Source organism: Somniosus microcephalus, chromosome 3 (assembly GCF_052327205.1).
Source record: "Somniosus microcephalus isolate GS21.2 chromosome 3, FLI_Smic_1.0, whole genome shotgun sequence".
Classification (NCBI taxonomy): Eukaryota; Metazoa; Chordata; class Chondrichthyes; order Squaliformes; family Somniosidae; genus Somniosus; species Somniosus microcephalus.
In genome coordinates, this window is record NC_140989.1 from 281,576,362 (window position 1) to 281,598,942 (window position 22,581).

Consider the following 22,581-nt stretch of genomic DNA (forward strand, 5'->3'; position numbering starts at 1 on the left):
ATGTTTGGGTGCAGAATCACTTTCTTATTTGCTTGTTGTTGCTCGACAACATTCATGAAGATTAAGGGGGCACTGGCAACATTCTCACTGAAAATGAGAATCCTTCTGACCATTCAATTCCATGGAGCTAGAACAGCAGCAACGGGTGGAAAGAGCACATAGAGCTGCAGCTGCAGGGAGAAAACAGAGGAGAGAGCTCACATCCTTCCCCTCCCAACAGGGTGTATAGGCCCAGAGTTAAGTATTTGGACTCAGAGGAGTAGCACATAAGGAGGCTGCACTTCTCCAGGAAGGCTGTCACAGACCTTTGTCACCTCCTGCAACCCACTGCAGGTGGCACTGCAATGCTTGTTTCTGCCAAAGTTGCTACGGCCCTCGACTTCTTTGTGTCCAGCTCCTTCCAGGCTGCAAGCCGTTATCAGCAACATCAATAAAAAGAGAATTTTTAAATGTGAGGTGCGGCCAGAGAGAATATAGTCAATTTGTAGATGATCAAAAAACAGGATTTTCCTAGGATCCCGAGGTAAATGAGAGAGGAAATTGCAGAGGTCCGAGAAATTATATTTCAGTGTTCTATTGAGTGTGGCTATGTGCTGGAGGACTGGAGAGTGGCCAATGTAGAACACATTTTTACAAAGCTAGACAGAGCAAACCAGGGTAATTCCAGGTCAGCTAGCTTAACATCTGTGGTAGGGAAAATGATAAAGTCCTTAGTTAAGGATGAAATTACCAGGTATATAGATAGAGAAAATAGTTAGAAGTTATCAGCACAGATTTCAAAAGGAATGACCATGCTTGACAAACCTCTTTAAAGGAGGGAACAAACATGGTCAATAGAAGAAATGCCATGCATGTGGAGTACATAGATTTTAGGAAAACCTTTGACAAGGTACCACACATATAATTACTAGAGAAGATTGGAACTAGGGGCAGAATAACAGACTGGATTAAAAACTGGTTCAAAGGGAGAAAACAGAGAGTAGGAGTTAAGGGCAGTTTTTCCAGAGTGGTTGGAAGTGTGTAGTAATTCTGGAGCCACTTCTGTTCAGTGTACATCAATGATTTGGATATAGGCCTCAAAGAAGTGACATCAAAATGATACCAAAATAGGTGGCATTAGCAATCAGAGGAGCAGTACATACGCAGACGAAAGGAAACTGCAATGGGATATTGATAATATAGGGGTATGGACTAAAATGTGGCAGGTACAATTCAATGTCAGTAAAGGTGAGGTGATACACTTTGGCAAAAAAAAACACAGCAATAATTATATATTGCATGGAAGTTAGCTCAGTCTGTGGAAGAGGAGAGGAATTTGTGGGTATAGATTCATTGGACATTAAAAGGCAGTACCTCAGGTTGATAAAGTTGCAAAAAAAAAGCTAATGGAATTCTAGGTTTTATCACAAGAGGTATAGAATATAAAATTCAAGAGTTAATGATGAACCTATATAAAATCTATCCAAGACCTCAGTTAGAATACTGTGTGCCGTACCGGGCTTCACACTAGAGGAAGGATATTGAGGTATTAAAGTGCAAATTCACTAGCATGCTGCCAGGTTTGAGAAAATACAAATATTACGACAGACCTGAAAAATTGGGTCTTTTTTTGTTACAAGAATGTAGGTTACAGGGCGATATGACAAAATTGTTTAAAATTGTGAAAGAATGGGAGAGAATAGGTAGAAACAGACTATTTCCAGCAGTTGAGGGGTTGAGGACGAGATGCCATCGATGCAAGATTAAATGCAAGAGATTCAGAAAGAGAGGAGAAATATCCTTGCACAGAAAGTTCTGAAGGTGTGGAATTCACTTCCAGGGTTCATGGTTGAGACAGGAACTTTCAAGATTAGATTGGAAAGTGGATGAAAGAAAAGGAGTTGAAAGTGAACAGGGCAGGTAAGCATGGTAAGAACTATTTATCATCATGGAAGATAAACAGCGACGTGGATTGGTTGGGCCAAATGGCCTGTACATAGCTTCTATGTATTAGTCTGTAGTTCATACTTGGATTTAGTAAGTCACTGATATCATAGAATGGTTACAGCATGGAAGGCGGCCATTCGGCCCATCAAGCCCATGCCAGCTCTCTGCAAGAACATTTCAGTTAGTCCCACACCCCTGCCCTTTCCCCATAGCCCTGCAAATTGTTTTCCTTCAGGTACTTATCCAACTCCCTTTTGAAAGCACGATTGAATCTGCCTCCACCACCCTTTCAGGCAGTGCACTCCAGATCATAACCACTCACTGCGTAAAAACGTTTTTCTTCATGTCGCCTTTGGTTCTTTTGCCAATCACCTTAAATCTGTCCCCTCTGGTTCTCGAACCTTCTGCCAATGGAAACAGTTTCTTTCTATCTACTCTGTCCAGACCCCTCATGATTTTGAACACCTCTATCAAATCTCCCCCAACCTTCTCTGCTCCAAGGAGAACAACCCCAGCTTCTCCAGTCTATCCACGTAACTGAAGTCCCTCATCCCTGGACTCATTCTCGTAAATCTTTTCTGCACCCTCTCTAAGGCCTTCACATCCTTCCTAAAGTGCGGTGCCCAGAATAGGACACAACACTCCAGTTGGGGCCGAAGCAGTGTTTTATACAGGTTCATCATAATTTCCACACTTCTGTACTCTATACCTCTATTTGTGAAGCCCAGGATCCTGTAAGCTTTTTTAACTGCTTTCTCAACCTGCCCTGCCACCTTCAACAATTTGTATACATATACCCCCAGGTCTCTCTGTTCATGTACCCCCTTTAGAATTGTACCCATTAGTTTATATTTCCACTCTTCATTCTTTCTACCAGAATGTATCACTTCGCACTTTTCTGCATTAAATTTCATTTGCCACGTGTCCGCCCATTCCACCATATCCCCTTGAAGTCTCACTATCCTCCTCACTGTTCACTATACTTCTAAGTTTTGTGTCATCTGCAAATTTTGAAATTGTGCCCTGTACATCCACATCCAAGTCATTGATATATATGAAGAAAAGCAGTAGTCCTAGAACCACTACTCTCCATTTCCTGTCACTTAACCAATTTTGCATCCATGTTGGCTTGTGTTCCTTCGAGTAGAAGATTGAGGGGTGATCTGATCGAGGTGCTTGCAAGGATTTGATAGGGTAGATACGGTGAGATGATATCCTCTGGTGTGGGAATCAAGAACAATGGGTCATAATCTTAAAATTAGAGCTAGGCCGTTCAGGAGTGAAATCAGGAAGCACTTTTCCACACAAAGGGTAGTAGAAATCTGGAGCTCTCTCTCCTCCAAAGATTGTGGATGCTGGGACAATTGGAGCTTTCAAGACCGAGATAGATTTCTATTAGGCAAGGGTATCAAGGGATATTGAGCAAAAGTGAGAAAAAGGAGTTGCAGATTAGTCATGATCTAATGGAAGAGCTCGAGAAACTGAATGGCCTACTCCTGTTCCTAAATCATGTTGGCTAATCAAGTTCCCCATGGACAACTGGAAACAGCAGAATAAGGCTATAGAGTTCATGCAGATTGCAGACTTCCTCAAGTAAAAGCATCACTGACAACACAAACGTCACCATGAGGGCTCTTGCAGACTGGCCCTCCGCCTTCATGAAACGCAGATTTGAATTTCATTAATGTGCAACTGGTGTGTGATCACCAGCAGTGCATCGTGCAGGTCTGTGCCTGCTTTCCTCACAGCTGCGATGACACTTTCACCGTACGCCAATCCTCCATCCCACCAGTCTATGCCTCTGCACAGCAAGAGGTTGGCTGATTGGGGACAACGGCTATCCCTGCACGTTTGGATCATGACTCGTCTCAGAAACCCATGCTCCTGGTATTTATTATTACATTACATCAGTGGGGTTATTTGCTTTGGCATTCACATGTTCAGCGTCCGATATAGCAGAGGAAATTTTGAAAGAAGAAACTATCGTCTGTTGCTTGTGAGTAAAAAAATTACCTATCAGGGCAGTCAATTTTGGGAGCAGCCCCACTTGGACCATCTTATTCCGAAGCCCAGTATCGAAGGACAGGTTCAGCAGCAAGCGCAGAGTAATATTCAGGAGATCCTCATGTTCACAGGGCACCAACTTGGACAGCTTCTCAATGATGTTCAACTCTACCTGCAGTTTAACAGAACAAAATGCTGAATATTGGTCTCTTAGCATGTAAAGTTCTTTCCTCTTCAAAGTTCCAGGACTTTGTCAACACTGAGGGTACTGTACTTCATTTTCCCCATTAACAGTACGAAAGCTCAATGTTTCAAAAGCAGTTTCTGCTTGTAAAATCACAAAGGTGATTTGTTTGGTTGGATTTCACAAATATAAATAGCAATGGGCAACGAGAAGAGACAGAAGGAAATAGTACACAAATTATATGCATTTAACTCGTGTTGTTAAGGCCACTGCAGTTGAGAGACTGGCGAGATGGGGAAGTCAAGAAATTATTAATTTCACAAAATTTTCTAACTAGCCTTTCTCGGCACAGTTCCACCAATATATCTTTCACCAATACCATTTCGCCAACTGAAAATGATTTTCAAAAAGCACTTGTTTTACTGAAAAAGAAACAAATGCTTTTTTTCAGGTTCGAAGGATGTCCCCACTCCCTTGGTCATATTAAAAGGTTAGAATTTGGTCACGAAAAGTTTAGTATTTACTGAATAAAAGCATATCTTCTATCTCTTTTAACAATGAATTGCAGTGTTCTAAATATTTTATGCCACAGAACTTCCAACAAAATTATTCTCTGCAAATTTAGATGGTTGATAAACTAGAGTGAAGAAAACACATGTAACCTTTTACCATTTCTTAATTTACTACATTTTTGGATTTATTTTACTGCAGAAGTGCAGCTCCAGCCTTCAAAGGGGTTTTAAAAAGAAATGCCACATCATCTGTTTCAACACCACACAAGTAGCTGATGATGATGATTCAGACACCTGAACAGCAAATGTTCTGAAGAGAGGGTGAAGGTGGCATAAAAATATATAATTTCACAGCAGGAGTTTAATCAAGTCTTTATATGGGAAACATCAAACACTTTGTGATTGCAAAACACGCCTATGTGGTATTTGTAAAACAAATCCAAGGATTTGGTAACATTAAAGGACAGCTAAAGTACACGGATTTGTTTTGCAGAGCAAAACTCTAGAAATAGCACAAATAATTAAAAAGCATCCCACAGTACCTAGGCCTGCTAATTTTCACATATTCAGCAGAAATCTTACATGAAAGATTGTGATCCTCCATCCTCCCACTTCAGAATTACAGTGTCCTGAGAGCAAGAAATAGCCAGAGAGGCTCGGCTATTCAGCATTCATGGCAACAGTGAAAGCTCTCTGTTAAAACAAGTTTTAAGAGTGCTTTTACTATCAATATGAATGCTGGGTTAACTGTACCTCCATCACTATATCTACTTCCATAGCTATCTCTTGGCTGGTCTCCTCCAGCTAGAGGAGGAAAAAAAGCAACAGAAAAAAACTTGCAAATCCCACAGCCAGGCAGCGCTATGAAGAGAGACAATGAGAGAGAGAAAACATAAGAAATATAATAAAACCCACTTGTCAATCTGCTGGTGCTCATGCGACAGTTGCTCATTTAACCATGTTTATGCTTTTACTGCGAGTAAACACCACAGGTTTAAATCCTTTGGCTAACAATTTCCTATCTAAGATTTGTGCAATGCTAACAACTGCAAGTATCAACTTGTTACAATCCTCAGGTTAATAAATACTGCACTGAATTCCATAAACTCTACTGCACTTTGTTTTTATATTTATTTAAAAGTTTTTGAAAATATGAGTGGAACACTTTTTGTTGTAGAACATCTTAAATGGTAGCGTCTCTGGAAAACCTGCTATCGGACACAAAGAAATCCAAGTCTAAACATTATTATAATGACTAGCAGGGAATCATAGACTGGTTACAACATAGGAGGCCATTCGGCCCGTCGAGCCCGTGCCAGTTCTCTGCAAGAGCATTTCAGCTAGTCCCACTCCCCTGCCCTTTCCCCGTAGCCCTGCAATTTTTTCCCTTCAGGTACTTATCCAATTCCCTTTTGAAAGCCACAATTGAATCTGCCTTCACCACCCTGTCAGGCAGTGCATTCCAGATCCTAACCACTCGCTGCATAAAAAAGTTTTCCCTCATGTTGCCTTTGGTTCTTCTGCCAATCACCTTAAATCTGTGTCCTCTGGTTCTCGACCCTTCTGCCAATGGGAACAGTTTTTCTCTATCTACTCTGTCTAGATCCCTCATGATTTTGAGCACCTCTATCAAATTTCCTCTCAACCTTCTCTGCTTTAAGGAGAACAACTCCAGCTTCGACAGTCTATCCACGTAACTGAAGTCCCTCATCCCTGAAATCATTCTTGTAAATCTTTGCTGCACCCTCTCTAAGGTCTTCACATCCTTCCTAAAGTGTGGTGCCCAGAATTGGACATAATACTCCAGTTGATGCCGAACCACTGTTTTATAAAGGTTCATCATAATTTCCATGCTTTTGTACTCTATACCTCTATTTATGAAGCCCAGGATCCCGTATGCTTTTTTTAAACTGCTTTCTCAACCTGCCCTGCCACCTTCAACGATTTGTGCACATATACCCACCCCCAAGTCTCTCTGTTCATGCACCCCCTTTAGAATTGTACCCTTTAGTTTATATTTCCTCTCTTCATTCTTCCTACCAAAATATATCACTTTACACTTTTCTGCATTAAATTTCATCTGTCACGTATCCACCCATTCTACCAGCCTGTCTATGTCTTCTTGAAGTCTATCACTATCCTCCTCACTGTTCACTATATTTTCACGTTGATTAATTAGCATGAAACAGATAGCATAATGTATTTGCCAGATTTGGTATACAGCAACTTTCTGCCAACATCTAATAAATCTTACCTACTTTTTAAAAATATAATTAACAAGCTCAACTACACTGACAATATCTGTATTTCCTTTCACCATATTTAATACGAATGAAACATTTGAATCATCACTCTTAAAAACATCACAATGCAAGATTTTCCTTTTAACTGCTCAATTGAGATTGTGATTTATACTACAGTGGAAGGTAAAGAGACACAAAACTAGCAAGTCCATTAAGTATTAGACAGGTTTGTCCTTGAAGTACAGTACTACCATCCATCCAGTTACAATTCCAACAGAATGAAAGAACAGTTTGGTCATTCCACTTTGATGTGCACCATGGGTGTAGAATCTTTTATAGCTGAAAAGCTTTGACCTGTAGCAAGAAACTGCTGCCAGACGCAGTTTACAGTAGCTAGAACAAAATTCACACCAGATGTAATTTTTAATTTGCTGCATTATTATACACTATGTAGACGTCTACTCACAACCAGAAAGGAAACCAGCACTAGACAGCTGACCTTGGTCAGCTCTAACTGCAGCATCAGTGGATATATTTCAACTTAGACTGAATTCTGTTTTACAGTCTGCCATGAAACGTTTCATGGAATTTTGCATAAACTTTAAAACGCTTTCATTCCATTAACATCACCCATTGTTAAAGCAGGCTAAAATCAGATATGTAACCTATTTCTAGAAACTATACTGTGCTGAGCCACGAGAGCCATTCTGAACATCAATTCTCAAATAACTATCAGTGACAAGTATTGTACCCCCGAGCCTTCCATGCCTTGGATAACTCCAGGAGGGTAAGCCGATTCCTCCTCCCAGAATCAGCTCAGCATTGCTTTACAACAATATGCAATTCCTTTCTGCACAGAAGTCCTCAGGTCCATTTAGTCCTCCCTTTCTGCAATTTAGGGAGGCAATTATGTGGCAAATTGCAGGAAGAAATGCAAGGAAAGACTGTAATTCTGTTTATATGTTTAAAATGCAGGAGCTATACTTATGTTGAACACCACAGAACTGTAATTATCTAACACCGATAAAACACTTACTTTAAATCACATTTCTGTATTTTTGAAATACAAAGTTTCATCCATTGGAATTCAGCAATGAAGTTCATAAATACTGTGTTATACAAAATGTGAAATGGAGGGACATGTAATATTAAGGAAACAACTGGTGTACGAATATTGTTCATCATTGGAGAACAGTGAATTTTCTTAGTCATACTGATACCTATTCGTGAACACAACCATTGCTGAATTTTTTGTAGATACAGAATAGTTTGTTGATGCATTAAAGGGAAACTGAGAAGGCAAGGAATAATTAATATACATACAGACCAGCGAGAGTTAAAAATAAAGCAAGTCACTCATTATCCACCAACAAGCTACAGTCTTCATACAGTACATTCGTGGTACTCAGCTCTCTTCATTGAACACTTTATATATGATCTAATTAAAAGAATTTTGGTGAGTTGCCCACTTTCAACAAATTCATACCACGTGTACACAGGTGGGATGAAAAAGAAATTGAGAACTTGTGAGGATGCCGCACATATGGGGGTCCATGTACAGATCATCTGGGTCTTAACCTGAAACATCTGCATGTCCAAATCGCTTTTCCTGTAACTCATTTTCAGCACTAAACAGTGCTTAATGTCTTTATAGGTTTTTCTTGATGCAAAAGCATTAGGCTAATGACAAAACACATTGAAGAAAAGCTGGCTTTAATTACAATATGGTTAAGATTTAGCACATCATTACAAAACATTTAAGGTCTTCAGACAGTCACACGTAACCCATGCTAGTTTCACATTTTTAATACCTCCAGGAAAAAAAGTTAGAAAGCATGCAATTATATGTAATGTACTTTTAATGATTAAGGTTATTAATGTTTAATAGGTAAACTGCATTTAAAGCCCTTTGGTTACTATGCAACATATGAGAAGATATAATCAAAACTCCCCATTTATTTCACAGTTCTCAATGGTATGAAATTAGCTCGATATAAAATTAAACTAAAATCTCTCATCCCGCACTTGTGCCCAGTATAAGCTCCATTTGGCAAGCGCAAGTGGGACCATTACTAATTCTAATTCTAAAGTGATTAATTAGCTTTCAGTAAAAACACAGCAAGCTACAAATGGGCTATTTTCTTTTTGTTTAAAAAAAAGTACAAAATCAACCAAAGAAAGCTTTCCTTGATGCTACGAAATAGAAAAAAAATTTAAACTTTTTGCCGGAGATTAACAATTTACCCAGTTATTAAAGTCAAGCTTTCAGGCAGACAAACGTCTTATTAATATCCCCAGTAATTATTCATTTTTACCAAATGTCCAGAGTAAATGAGTAAAATAAAACTATGGCTCCTTTTCTGGGACACAATGAAATACACAATTCTACAGTTGTAAACACATTAAAAAGTGCGCCATTATTCAACACTAAACAAACCTGCATTCGGAAAAGTGGCAAGATTTGAAACAACTGTTCATGTTTCAGCTTTGATGAATGCCTCTGTTACTCACATAGGATTACTTCCAGGTGTGACTTTTCAAAGACTTCCAAAGCTGATTAAAAAGTATGAAAAGCCTGGAAAATTTTGGAGTTACATTAACATGGTATTTTCCTCCCGCCCCCAAAAATATAAAAGTTCCGATACACATTTATTTAACATTTAAAAAAAGTGACAGAATACAGAGAAAAACAGTCTCTGTACTTTAGATAGAAAAAGGCCGAGTGGACTTATAGATGTAACTGTTCCCTGGCACTAAAAAAGCATGTAGAACTAGAACAATGTTGTTAGAACAGTTCAGGTTGTGTTAGCTCGAAGGCTCAGTGGGTAATCCACTGTCTAGTGTGGTACTGAGGCATTGTGATATACAGGCCAGGAACGTCCTAGACTTGATCCCCAAGTTGTGCTAAGTAACTGATTCAAGCCAGAGTGGGTAAAAGAGCTGCAATTGGTTTCAGCATCTCAATGGGTAGCGATGACAAAATCAGCAATGATTACCATCCCCAATGTCTGCAGGTGCAGGTGGCAGACAGGATTCGACTCGGTTCACAATCGAATAGCACACCTCACATCCAACACTTGCTGTCTAAGATCACGTAAAGGATGCAATGAGATACTGAAGGATTGCCAGCAGCCATAGAACTATATTAGCAATTAGGTAAAAAAATATTCCAGGATGAAACCATTGTTACAACAACTTGTATTTATATAGCACCTTTAACGTAGTAAAACATCCCAAGGCGCTTCACAAGAGCGATATCAAATACAATTTGACACTGAGCCACATAAGGAGATATTAGGGCAGATGCTTGGTCAAAGAGGTAGGTTTTAAGGAGTGCTTTAGAAGAGGAAAGAGCGGTAGAGAGGCAGAGAAGTTTAGGGAGGAAATTCCAGAGCTTAGGGCCTAGGCAACTGAAGGCACGGCCGCCAATGGTGGAGCGATTCAAATTGGGGATGTGCAAGAGGTCAGAACTGGAGGAGTGCAAATATCTCGAAGGATGTGATGTGCTTGAGTAGGTCTTTAAATATAGAACTGACTACATAATTTTTTTTACACAAATCACATTCATACTTAATAATAATGAGTACATACAGCAGGTGACATAATTTTTTTTACACAAATCACATTCATACTTAATGAGTACATACAGCAGGTGATGGACTATTAGATGGTTTAGATAAGAGTAATTACATAGTCTAGAATCGAATAATTACTGAATAGGTAAATGTTCGCTTAATCTAGCCAGCCAATGAATTACCAACATTTGCAAAGATGAATGAGGCAACAAATGAATTTCCCTTCATCAGTCTCTATATAACAAAATAAAATGTATTAAAATGAATAGAGAAGGCTAGCTTCTTAATTAAAAAAAAACTATGCTCCATCAGAATATAGAACAGCAGTTACACAACCTGTCAGCTACACTAAGCTACAGAACTAACTCCTGAAATAGAAAAAAGAGCAAGGGAAAAATATTTAAGGCAAAAGCTTTAACTAAAATTCAAAAATAAAACTGGATTGAATTTTAGTTTTGCATTGGTTGTGCATACTCTGGTCAAATGCAAAAACATTTTCTTCTCTTTCTTTTCCTTTTTTTGTTTATTAAACGTATTTCCCTTCATGTTGCTTACCAATCTTTCTTCATATTCTTCTACTTTGCATGGTCTCAAATTGATTTTGACTTGTGAGCACTCAAAAAAATCTGATAAAGCCTGCTATTTGTAAATATTTATTTGGTTTTAAAATTTGTAAATTCTTTTGTATAATCCTGTTCGCTGACAGTATTATTTTGTACAGTAATTCAAATATTCATCTGAATTACAATCTAAATGATACTACTTTGAGGGGGGTGCAACAGCAGAGGGACCTGGGGCTACATATTCACAAATCTTTGAAGGTGGCAGGGCAAGTTTATAAGGCAGTTAGGAAAGCATATGGGATATTTGTCTTTATAAATAGGATTATATACAAAAACAAGAAATCATGCCTTTATAAAACACTGGTTATGCCTCAGCTGGAATACGGTGTACTATTCTGGACATCATACTTTAGGAAGGCATTGGAGAGGGTACAGAGGAGGTTTACCAGGATGATACCAGGGATGAGGGACTTCAGTTATGTGGAGAGATTGGAGAAACTAGGATTGTTCTCCTTAGAGCAGAGAAAGTTAAGGGGAGGTTTAATAGAGGTATTCAAAATAAGGAGGCGTTTTGATGGAGGAGATAAGAAATTGTTTCCTCTGACAAGTGGGTCAGTAATCAGAGGTCATAGATTTAAAATAATTGGCAAAAGAACTAGAGGGGAAATTAGGAGCATTTTTTTTTCACAGGGCATTGTTAAGATCTGGAACGCACTACCTGAAAGGGTGGTGGAAGCAGATTTCATATGAGGAAAAGTAGGGGTGTAGAATTAAATTAGATAGTTCTTTCAATGAGCAGGCACAGGCATGATGGGCTGAATGGCCTCCATCTATGCTGCTGCAAGATTCTATGATTAAAAGAAAAACAAAATTCTTTGATCTTTTGTTCCTCCTTCACCGTACCATCCACCTTACACCTATCTCCTTAGAAGTGCTGACAGCCAGCTCAGAAGAGGTACTTCTAAGTCCAAGCAAAGTTCATTTATTCAAAATATTGTTTAATTCTCATTGCCCAGCTGAAAACTTAAAATTAATTATGCTTACTAAGTGCGCTGGTAAAGTTCACACCAGAGTGTAGCCCACGCCAGGTTTGTTTCTTTATGGATTTGGCAGAGTAAATAGCATTTCAGAAATTTAATTCAGTTTGGCCTAAAAGGCAAGAAATATTGGCTGAACGCCTCAACAGGCCAATTTTTTTCCCAAAAGTTGGTCTTTTTTGGACAACAGTTAGCCCCATCTTGACCTGGTCACCGGAAGATTAGTGAATTTCAGTGACTACGCTTTAGTATCAGGTGTAGCTGGACATACTCAGTACCAACCGAGACTTTGTTTCTATTTATTCTCAGCTATGGGTGTTGCTGCTAAGGCTGACATTTATTTCCCATTACTAGCTACCCAAGTTCAGCCGTGGCTCAGTTGGTAGCACTCTTGTCTGAGTCAGGAAGTTGTGGGTTCAAATCCCACTCCAGAGACTTGAGCACAAAAATCTAGGCTGACACTGCAGTACTAAGGCATTAAACCAAGGCCCCATCTACTCTCAGGTGGACATAAAAGATCCCATAACACTATTTCGAAGAGGAGTAGGGGAGTTACCCCCGGTGTCCTGGCAATATTTATCCCTCAATCGACATCACTAAAAATGCTGCCACGTTTCCTACATTACAACAGCGACTACACTTCAAAAGTACTTCATTGGCTGTTAAGCAATTTGGGACAGCACTTTTTCTTTTTTTACCCTGATAACGGGGGGTCACTTTTTATCCCTTTGTTGATTTGCATATTCTCAACTTCATTTTGACATTTGAAAATGCTAATTTCAATGTGATAAACTATTTTGTGATGGCTGCAGTTTTTCTTAATAATCCGGTCAGTGTAAATAAACGTGCCAGGAGCTCCAGTCTACCTACCATATCATTTTTGTTCTCCACAAATACACTGAGTTTCTTTAGGAAGGACATCACTAGGATCAGCAACTCAAAGTTTTCTCGATCGAGTGATTTCACAAGCATGTGGACAATGTTCTTGTTCCTCATTTTCAGTTCAGTCCTCGTGTCTTCAGCCAGATTCAACAGAAGATAGAAAGCAACTAATAAAGAACATACAAGAAGTTTGAAAAAAAAACAAGGATTCTGTGCTGCCATTAAACAATTCTGGACTATAATTAATAGTGGTATAAAGCATGACAATTGCACTCAAGCACTTGTGATAAAAAGAGGAAAATATATGAAACTAAACCAAATACAGCAACATGGAGTATGACTGAAGTCTCACTCAAACAAAATTACACATTAGGTATCATTTATTTTAAAATAATAGTAACACTGTTCAATGGAACTGAAAAATTGTTTCAATCATTCATATCAGAATTGTTCAGAATTTTCATGCAAATACAAACAAAGATTGATTTTCACTATACATCAACTTCTGGAGCTACATCAGAACATAGAGGAGATTTCTATTTCTAACAAAACCATAAATGTCCGTACAGAAGAAAAGTTCGATTTCACTAAAAAAAACTAATGCAGGAAATCTTCTCCAACATCTAGAAGTGAGCATGACTGAGTATCAGAAATTCCTTAATCCTACTGCTATGTCTTGTAGCAACTTACTCTTTTTAAACCAGCACCACCTACCTCTCAACAGTTGCTCCTGCTTGATAACTAAACCTTGATATTTCTTGTACGTTTTCTCATAATCTTTCTTCAGTATTTGGTTATCAGCATCATCTTCAAGTGAAGGCTAAAGTTAAGGAATCATCAACATTTCCATTAAATTAATTTCAGTGTGATTAAATATACCATAAATATAAATGTACCATCTTTATGATATATTATTTAATCAGTCAAAAAAATAGGAAAATTGCAGTCTTCATTTAAATAAGGTACTGTATTAGGAAGAATTTTCAATATAAAACACCCCTTTATCTTAAAAAGAAAGTAAGCTGAATCACATCTAATTTTGCACTGTACTTTTAAACACACTGGGCTTGATTTTCATTGGGCCTTTGAGGCGGGATTGGAGGCGTGTGGGGGATTAAAATTGCGAAATCGGGGGGCACGAACCCATCCTGCCTCCATGCCAGTTTCAAAGGAGGCGGATACCCGACCTGTGCTGGGACCCTCCTCCCCGAGGCGGGAAGGGGATTGATTAGTGCCAATTAACTGCCTGTTAACAGGTAGTTAACAGGCAGTTTTTAACCTAATCCCTATTTTTATCCCTGAAGTGTGGGATTCCCGATGGCTCCAAACCACGTCAAGTTAGCGAGGCGGACAGTCGGGCTGAAGGGTTCGAGATGTCCGGTGTTCAGGTGAGTGATGTGTGCATGAGTGCAGAGGTAAGTGTGTTTGGTGTGTGTAAAGTGTTTAAATAAGTTTTACTTACCTTTACAGCTTCCTTCCTTCAGGTCTCGGGAGTCCCTCATCTCACCGGCACAGAAAGCAGAATGGCCGCGAGCTGTCAAAAGTTGCAGCATTCAGCTTTCTGTTCTGGAGAGATCTCTAAATCAGCTTGAGAGGAAGGAATTAACTTGGAGTACAGATTGTCAGTGTTCGACAGCTTCAAAGAGCTGTCAAACGCTGATATTTCATCTGTCAAAAGCTCTTGACAGATGAAATGTCAATCTGTGACATCACCTGTTGCCGGGTGGCCCTTAATTGGCCTGCTGAGCCCACTGGGCAGGCTCAACAAGGTCAATCTAGTGAAAATCGCATGGGTTAGCCACAACTCTATGGAGGCGGGACTACAACCCCAAAAGTTGTAGTCCCGCCTCCAGTATCAAAATCCAGCCCACTATGTTCAGTTACTTTTGCAGTGGGCAGACAGGGAGGATCATAACCACCATTGAGGTAACCAGGCAGCTAGCTGGGGTTAACTTCTTTCCTGTTCAGAATTGCAGGGAGGACTGAAAACTAGGAGATAGTCTACCACCCATGGTCCATTTGGAATATTTGTTTAAGGTGTAAATATTTTATGTTTTATTCTTCCTCCTTTACATGATCATAAAGTTTTTTTTTCTCTTCCTCCTAACTTCCAACAGTGAACTTGCAATTCTTTCTGAAGCAGTCACTGTTCAGGGTGTTTTTCCCCCACTATTAAGTACTCATTTACCAGCACCTTAATAATTGACCATTCATTATGGTTCAGGTCTGGCCTATTGACCAAATCTGGCCTTAACATCAAAGGCTAAAATCAAAGACATCAAACATCAATCCCCCCCTCAGTGATAATGGGGGAGGGTTTAAACTAATTTAGCGGGGGGAGGAACACCAGGATGACGCATTAGAGAGGAAATACAAGGTGCACGGAGGACTGGGAGAGACAAACGGCGTTAGAATAAGGAGTAGTTCAGAAATAGGAGAGATCAGACGAAGGAACTGCGAAGAGACAATGATGGGTTTAGAGCGCATGTGCATAAATCCCCGGGATGCGATTAATAAGGTTGGTGAACTGCAGGCACAAGGAGCCATGTGGGATGATATAGTGGCAATAACCAAGACCTGGTTCAAACAAGGGGAGGAATTGGCACTTAATATTCCTGTATTCAGGAAAGATAGGAAGGGAAAAAAGGAGTCAGGGTAGCAGTATTGATCAAAGATACTGTTAGAGCACCAGAAAGGGATGATGTACTTGAGGGTTCAAAGACAGAATCTATTTGGTTAGAACTGAGGAGCTATTACACCACTGGGTGTATACGACAGGCCACCAAATCGTGGGAAGGAGATAGAGGAGCAAATCTGCAGGCAAATTACAGAGAGATGCAAGAACTTTAGAGTAGGGATAATAGGGGACTTCAATTGTCCTAATATAGACTAGGAAAATAACAGTGTAAAGAGCAAAGAGACAGAGGAATTCCTAAAAGGTGTACAAGAGAACTTTCTTGATCAGTATGTTTCCATCCCAATGAGAAAGGAAACAGTGCTGGATTTAGTTCTGGGAAATAAAGTGGGGCAAGTGGAGCATGTTTCAATGAGAGCATATTTTGGAAACAATCATCACAATATTAGGTTTAGAGTAGTTATAGAAAAGGACAAGAAATATGAAAATATGACTGATGTCCTAGGGGGAGTGTTTGCTAGTGCTCTGGGGGAGGGTTTAAACTAAAATGGCAGGGGGTTGGGAACCTGAGCAAGGGGACAGAGGAAAGGGAAACAAGGATAAAAGCAAAAGATAGCAAGGAGAAAAACAAAAGTGGCAGTCAGAGAAATCAACGCTTTAAATCAAACATGGCCACAGTAAATAATAATTCTAATAGGTCTAAGAGCTTTAAAAAAACAAACCTGAAGACTTTGTGTCTTAATGCGAGGAGCATTCGTATAAGGTGGATGAATTAGCTGCGCAAATAGCGGTAAACGATTATGATTTGATTGGGATTACGGAAACATGGCTCCAGGGTGGCCAAGGCTGGGAACTCAACATCCAGGGGTATTCAATATTCAGGATAGGCAAAAAGGAAAGGGAGGTGGGGCAGCATTACTGGTTAAAGAGGGATTAACACAATTGTATGGATATTAGCTCTGATGATGTGGAATCTGTATGGGTAGACCTGAGAAATACCAAGGGGCAGAAAACGTTAGTGGGAGTGGTATATAGACCGCCAAACAGTAATGCGGACGTTGGGGATGGCATTAAATGGGAAATTAGAGAAGCGTGCAATAAGGGCACAGCCGTCATCATGGGTGACTTTAATCTACATATAGATTGGGCTAACCAAGTTAGTAACAATACTGTGGAGTAGGAATTCCTGGAGTGTTTACGGGATGGTTTCCTGGACCAATATGTCGAGGAACCAACCAAAGATCAGGCCATCTTACACTGGGTATTATGTAATGAGAAAGGATTAATTAACAATCTTGTTGAACGAGGCCCCTTGGGTCGGAGCGATCATAATATGATCGAATTCTTCATTAAGATGGAGAATGAAGTTGTTGACTCAGAGACTAGGGTCCTGAATTTAAATAAAGGAAACTACGATGGTCTGAGGCGCGAGTTGGGTAGGATTGATTGGGGAATGTCATTCAAAGGGTTGATGGTGGATAGGCAATGGCAAACATTCAAAGACCGCATGGATGAACTACAGAATTTGTTTATCCCAGTTTGGCATAAAAATAAAACAAAAAAGGTGACTCAACCGTGGCTAACAAGGGAAATTAGGGACAGCATAAGATCCAAGGAGAGGACATATAAATTGGCCAGAAAAAGCAGTAAACTTGAGGGTTGGGAGCAGTTTAGGATTCAACAGAGGACAAAGGGATTAATTAAGAAGGGGAGAATAGAATATGAGAGTAAGCTTGTAAGGAACATAAAAACTGACTGTAAAAGCTTTTATAGATATGTGAAGAGAAAAAGATTGGTGAAGTCAAGCGTAGGTCCCTTGCAGTCAGAATCAAGGGAATTTATAATGGGGAACAAAGAAATGGCAGACCAATTAAATACATATTTTGGTTCTGTCTTCACAAAGGAGGACACAAATAACCTCCCAGAGATGTCGGGGAACATAGGGTCTGATGAAAGGGAAGAACTAAAAGAAATCAGTATTTATAGGGAAATGGTGTTAAGGAAATTGATGGGATTGAAGGCCGATAAAGCCCCAGGGCCTGATAATCTACATCCTAGGGTACTTAAGGAAGTGGCCCTAGAAATAGTAGATGCATTGCTGATCATCTTCCAACATTCGATGGAATCTGGAACAGTACCCATGGATTGGAGGGTAGCAAATGTTACCCCACTATTCCAAAAAGGTGGTAGAGAGAAAACGGGGAATTACAGACCGGTAAGCCGGACATCGGTAGTGGGGAAAATGCCAGAGTCCATCATAAAAGATGTAATAGCAGAGCACTTGGAAAACAGCTACAGGATCGGACAAAGTCAACATGGATTTACAAAAGGTAAATTGTGCTCGACTAATCTACTGGAATTTTTTGAGGATGTAACTGGTAAAATAGATAAGGGACAACCAGTGGATGTGGTGTATTTGGACTTTCAGAAGGCTTTCGATAAGGTCCCGCATAAGAGATTAGCGTGTAAAGTTAAGGCACATGGGATTGGGGGCAAGGTACTGACTTGGATAGAGAACTGGTTGGCAGACAGAAAGCAAAGAGTTGGAATAAACGGGTCTTTTGCCGAGTGGCAGGCAGTGACTAGTGGGGTACCGCAAGGATCGGTCCTTGGACCCCAGCTATTCACAATATATATTAATAATGATATAGACAAGGGAACTAGATGTAATATCTCCAAATTTGCAGATGACACAAAGCTGGATGGGCGTGTGTGCTGTGAGGAGGATGCCGAGAAACTCCAGGATGATTTGGACAGGTTGGGTGATTGGGCAGAAGCATGGCAGATGCAATATAACGTGGATAAATGTGAGGTTATCCATTTTGGTAGCAAAAACAGGAAGGCAGATTATTATCTGAATGGCAATAGATTGGGAGAAGGGGGAGTGCAACGAGACCTGGGTGTCCTTGTGCACCAGTCGCTGAAGGTAAGCATGCAGGTGCAGCAGGCAGTTAAGGCGGCAAATGGTATGTTGGCCTTCGTAGCGAGAGGGTTTGAGTACAGGAACAAGGATGTCTTGCTGCAGTTGTACAGGGCCTTGGTGAGACCACACCTTGAGTATTGTGTGCAGTTTTGGTCGCCTTATCTGAGGAAGGATGTTCTCGTCATGGAAGGAGTTCAGCAAAGATTCACCAGGCTGATACCTGGGATGGCAGGAATGACGTACGAGGAGAGATTAGGTCGATTGGGCTTGTACTCGCTGGAGTTTCGAAGAATGAGAGGGGATCTCATTGAAACTTATAAAATTCTGACAGGACTGGACAGACTAGGTGCAGGAATGATGTTCCCGATTGTCGGGGAGTCCAGAACCAGGGGTCACAGTCTAAGGATAAGGGGTAGGCCATTTAGGACAGAAATGAGGAGGAATTTCTTCACCCAGAGTGGTGAACCTGTGGAATTCTCGACCACAGAAAGCAGTAGAGGCCAATTCATTAAATATATTCAAGAAGGAGTTGGATATATTTCTTAAAGCTAAAGGGATCAAGGGGTGTGGGGAGAAAGCAGGGACCGGGTACTGAATTTGGATGATCAGCCATGATCGCATTGAATGGCGGAGCAGGCTCGAGGGGCCGAATGGCCTACTCCTGCTCCTAGCTTCTATGTTTTATGTAAATATTCAACTGGAGGTGGGCTAATTTCAGTGAGTTGAAAAGGGATCTGGCACAGGTGGATTGAAATCAAAGATTAGCAGGTAAAACAGTAAATGACCAATGGGATGTCTTCAAAATAGTTCAAAGATTCCCATGAGGGGGAAAGGAAGGGCATCCAAAGCTAGAGCTCCCTAGATGACTGAATAGAGATAAAGATTAAAATGAAACAGAAAAATAAACCTTACGATAAATGTCGTGTTCATAATTCAGTTGGGAACTAAGCTGAATACAAAAAGTATAAGGGAGAACTGAAAAAGGAAATAAGAGGGGCAAAGAGAGTGTATGAGAATAGATCAGCAGGTAACACAAGAGGGAATTCAAAAGTCTTTTATGAACATATAAATAGTAAAAGGGTAGTCAAGAGAGGGTGGGGCCGATGAGGGACCAAAAGGGAGATCTTCGTATGGAGGCAGAGGGCATGGCTGAGGTACCAAATGAGCACTTTGCATCTGTCTTCACTGAAGAGGATGCTGCCAATATCACAGTAAAGGAGGAGGTAGTAGAGAAATTGAATTTGATTTTTTTTAAAAAAATAGGTAAAGGAGGTACTTAAAAGGTTGGCAGCGCTCAAAGTAGAAAAGTCACCAGATTCAGATGGGATGCACCCTAGGTTGCTGAGGGAAGTAAGGGTGGAAATTGCGGAGGCTCTGGCCACAATCTTCTAATCCGCCTTAGATACGAGAGTGGTGCCAGAGGACTGGAGGACTGCAAATGTTAGACCCCTGTTCAAAAAAGGAGACTGATAAACCTGGCAATTACAGGCCAACCAGCCTAATGTCGGTTGTGGGAAAACTGTTAGAGACATTAACCGGGACAAAATTAATTGGCACTTGGAAAAACATGGGTTAATAAATGAAAGCCAGTACGGATCTTTTAAAGGCAAATCATGTTTGACTAACTTGATTTGAGTTCTTTGATGAAGTAACGGAGAGGGTAGTGCGGTTGATGTTGTGTATATGGACTTTCAATAGGTGTTTGATGAATTACCACATAATAGACCTGTTACCAAAATTGAAGCCCATGGGATTAGAGGAGTAGTGGCTGCGTGAATACAAAATTGGCTATGGGATAGAAGGCATAGAGTAGTGGTGATCGGTTGATTTTTAGACTGCATGAAATATGCAGTGGTGTCTCCCAGGTGTCAATATTGGGACCAATGCTCTTAAATGACCTGAACTTGGATATACTAGGAATAATTTCAAAGTTTGCAGATGACACAAAACATGGAAATGTAGTAAACAATGAGAATAGTAACATACTTCAGGAGGGCACAGACAGATTTGTGAAATGGGCAGACACATGGCAGTTGAAATTTAACACAGAAGTGTGAAGTGATTCATTTTGGTAGGAAGAATGAGGAGAGGCAATATAAACTAAATGATATAATTTTAAATGAGGTGCAGGAACAGAGCGACCTGGGATTATATGTACTTGAGTCTTTGAAGGTGGCAAGACAAGTTGAGAAGGCTGTTAAAAAGGCATACAGAATCCTTGGCTTTATAAATAGAGGCATAGAGTACAAAAACAAGGAAGTTATGCTAAACCTTTACAACACAGGTTAGACCCCGGCTGCAGTATTGTGTTCAATTTTAGGCACCATACTTTAGGAAGGATGTCAAGGTCTTAGAGGGTGCAATGGAGGTTTACTAGAATACCAGGGATGAGAGACTTCAGTTATATAGAGAAACTGGGGTTGTTCTCTTTAAAGCAGAGTCGGTTAATGGGAGATTTAATAGGTGTTCAAAATCATGAAGGGTTTTGATAAGAGTAAATAAGGAGAAACCGTTTCCAGTGTCAGAAGGGTTGGTAACCAGAGGACACAGATTTAAGCTAATTGGCAAAAGAACCAGAGGCGATAGGAAGGAAAAAAAGGACGCTGCAAGTTATAGAAACATAGAAGATAGGAGCAGGTGTAGGCCATTCGGCCCTTCGAGCCTGCTCTGCCATTCAATGAGATCATGGCTGATCATCCAAATTCAGTACCCTGTCCCTGCCTTCTCCCCATATCCCTTGATCCCTTTAGCCTTAAGAAATATATTCAACTCCTTCTTGAATATATTTAATGAACTGGCCTCCACCGCCCTCTGTGGCAGAGAATTCCACAGGTTCACCACTCTCTGGGTGAAGAAATTCCTCCTCATTTCAGTCCTAAATGGCTTACCCCTTATCCTTAGACTATGACCCCTGGTTCTGGACTCCTCGGCCATCGGAAACATCCTTCCTGCATCTAGTCTGTCCAGACCTGACAGAATTTTATAGGTTTCGATGAGATCCCCTCTCAATCTTCTAAACTCCAGTGAGTATAAGCCCAATTGACATAATCTCTCCTCATACGTCATTCCTGCCATCCCAGGTATCAGCCTGGTGAATCTTCGCTGCACTCTTTCCATGGCAAGAACGTCCTTCCTCAGATAAGGAGTGAACTGCCTGAACGGTTGGTGGGAGCAGATTCAATCGTAACTTTCAAAAGTGTGGAGATGCCGGAGTTGGACTGGGGTGGACAAATGTAAGAAGTCACACAACACCAGGTTATAGTCCAACAGCTTTATTTGAAATCACAAGCTTTCGGAGCGCTGCTCCTTCTTCAGGTGAAGTGGAGAAATGCATAAAGACACAGCTTATATAGTCAGAGAATCATGTCAGATGTTTACAGGTAACCTTTCCAACTGCCATTTATCACACCTCGGCAGAGAGATAATCACAGCAGTCAAAGGTGTGAATGGTGTCCAAACAGGTCAGTCAGGGAAACATTACATCAAAGAACAATGAGGTGGGGTCACAAGGGGTCAAATATTGCAGATGCTGGGGTCTGTATGAAAAACAAAAAAACAGACAAAACAAACATCTGACATGATTCTCTGACTATATAAGCTGTGTCTTTATGCATTTCTCCACTTAACCTGAAGGAGCAGCGCTCCAAAAGCTTGTGATTTCAAATAAAGCGGTTGGACTATAACCTGGTGTTGTGTGACTTCTTACATTTGTCCACCCCAGTCCAACTCCGGCATCTCCACACCATGACTACTATCGACACCACAAACTGCCAGCTCAAAGTGGAGAGGATCTCCAAGAAGATCGCGCATATTGACACAGACATCAAGTTTCTACAGAGATGCAAGAAAGCAGACAAGATCCCGAAAGGACTACAGATCACTAACCCACTCAAGTCGACCTACAACACAGACTACGCTGAGAGACTCTGCCGTCGTACCTCTCGCACACTCCTCAACCATCTCGTACACCAGCTCTACAGCAGACGCCGCAACCTCGAAACCGAGATGGAGTCCATGTTCTCAGCCTGTGCTCAGGACGCAGACCAGCTACGAGACACCGCCAAACAAACAAGGCAACGGAACTACGCTACCTACAT

The 22,581-nt window shown here is 40.5% G+C and overlaps 1 protein-coding gene across 7 annotated transcripts in view; it reads right to left on the minus strand.

The window, feature by feature from the left end:
• Nucleotides 1–22,581, minus strand: part of kifap3a (kinesin-associated protein 3a) — a 249,575-nt gene that overhangs the window by 161,670 nt on the left and 65,324 nt on the right. For all 7 annotated transcript variants that reach the window (XR_015077662.1, XM_085982637.1, XM_085982636.1 and 4 more), the window contains 3 exons: nt 13,641–13,739; nt 12,911–13,093; nt 3,940–4,098 (listed from right to left, as the gene is read on the minus strand). Coding sequence is in view for 6 of the 7 variants with exons in the window: in XM_085982637.1 (XP_085838763.1) it covers nt 3,940–4,098; nt 12,911–13,093; nt 13,641–13,739 (441 nt within the window). In the remaining variant the exon portion in view is untranslated. The remainder of the gene's footprint in view (nt 1–3,939; nt 4,099–12,910; nt 13,094–13,640; nt 13,740–22,581) is intronic.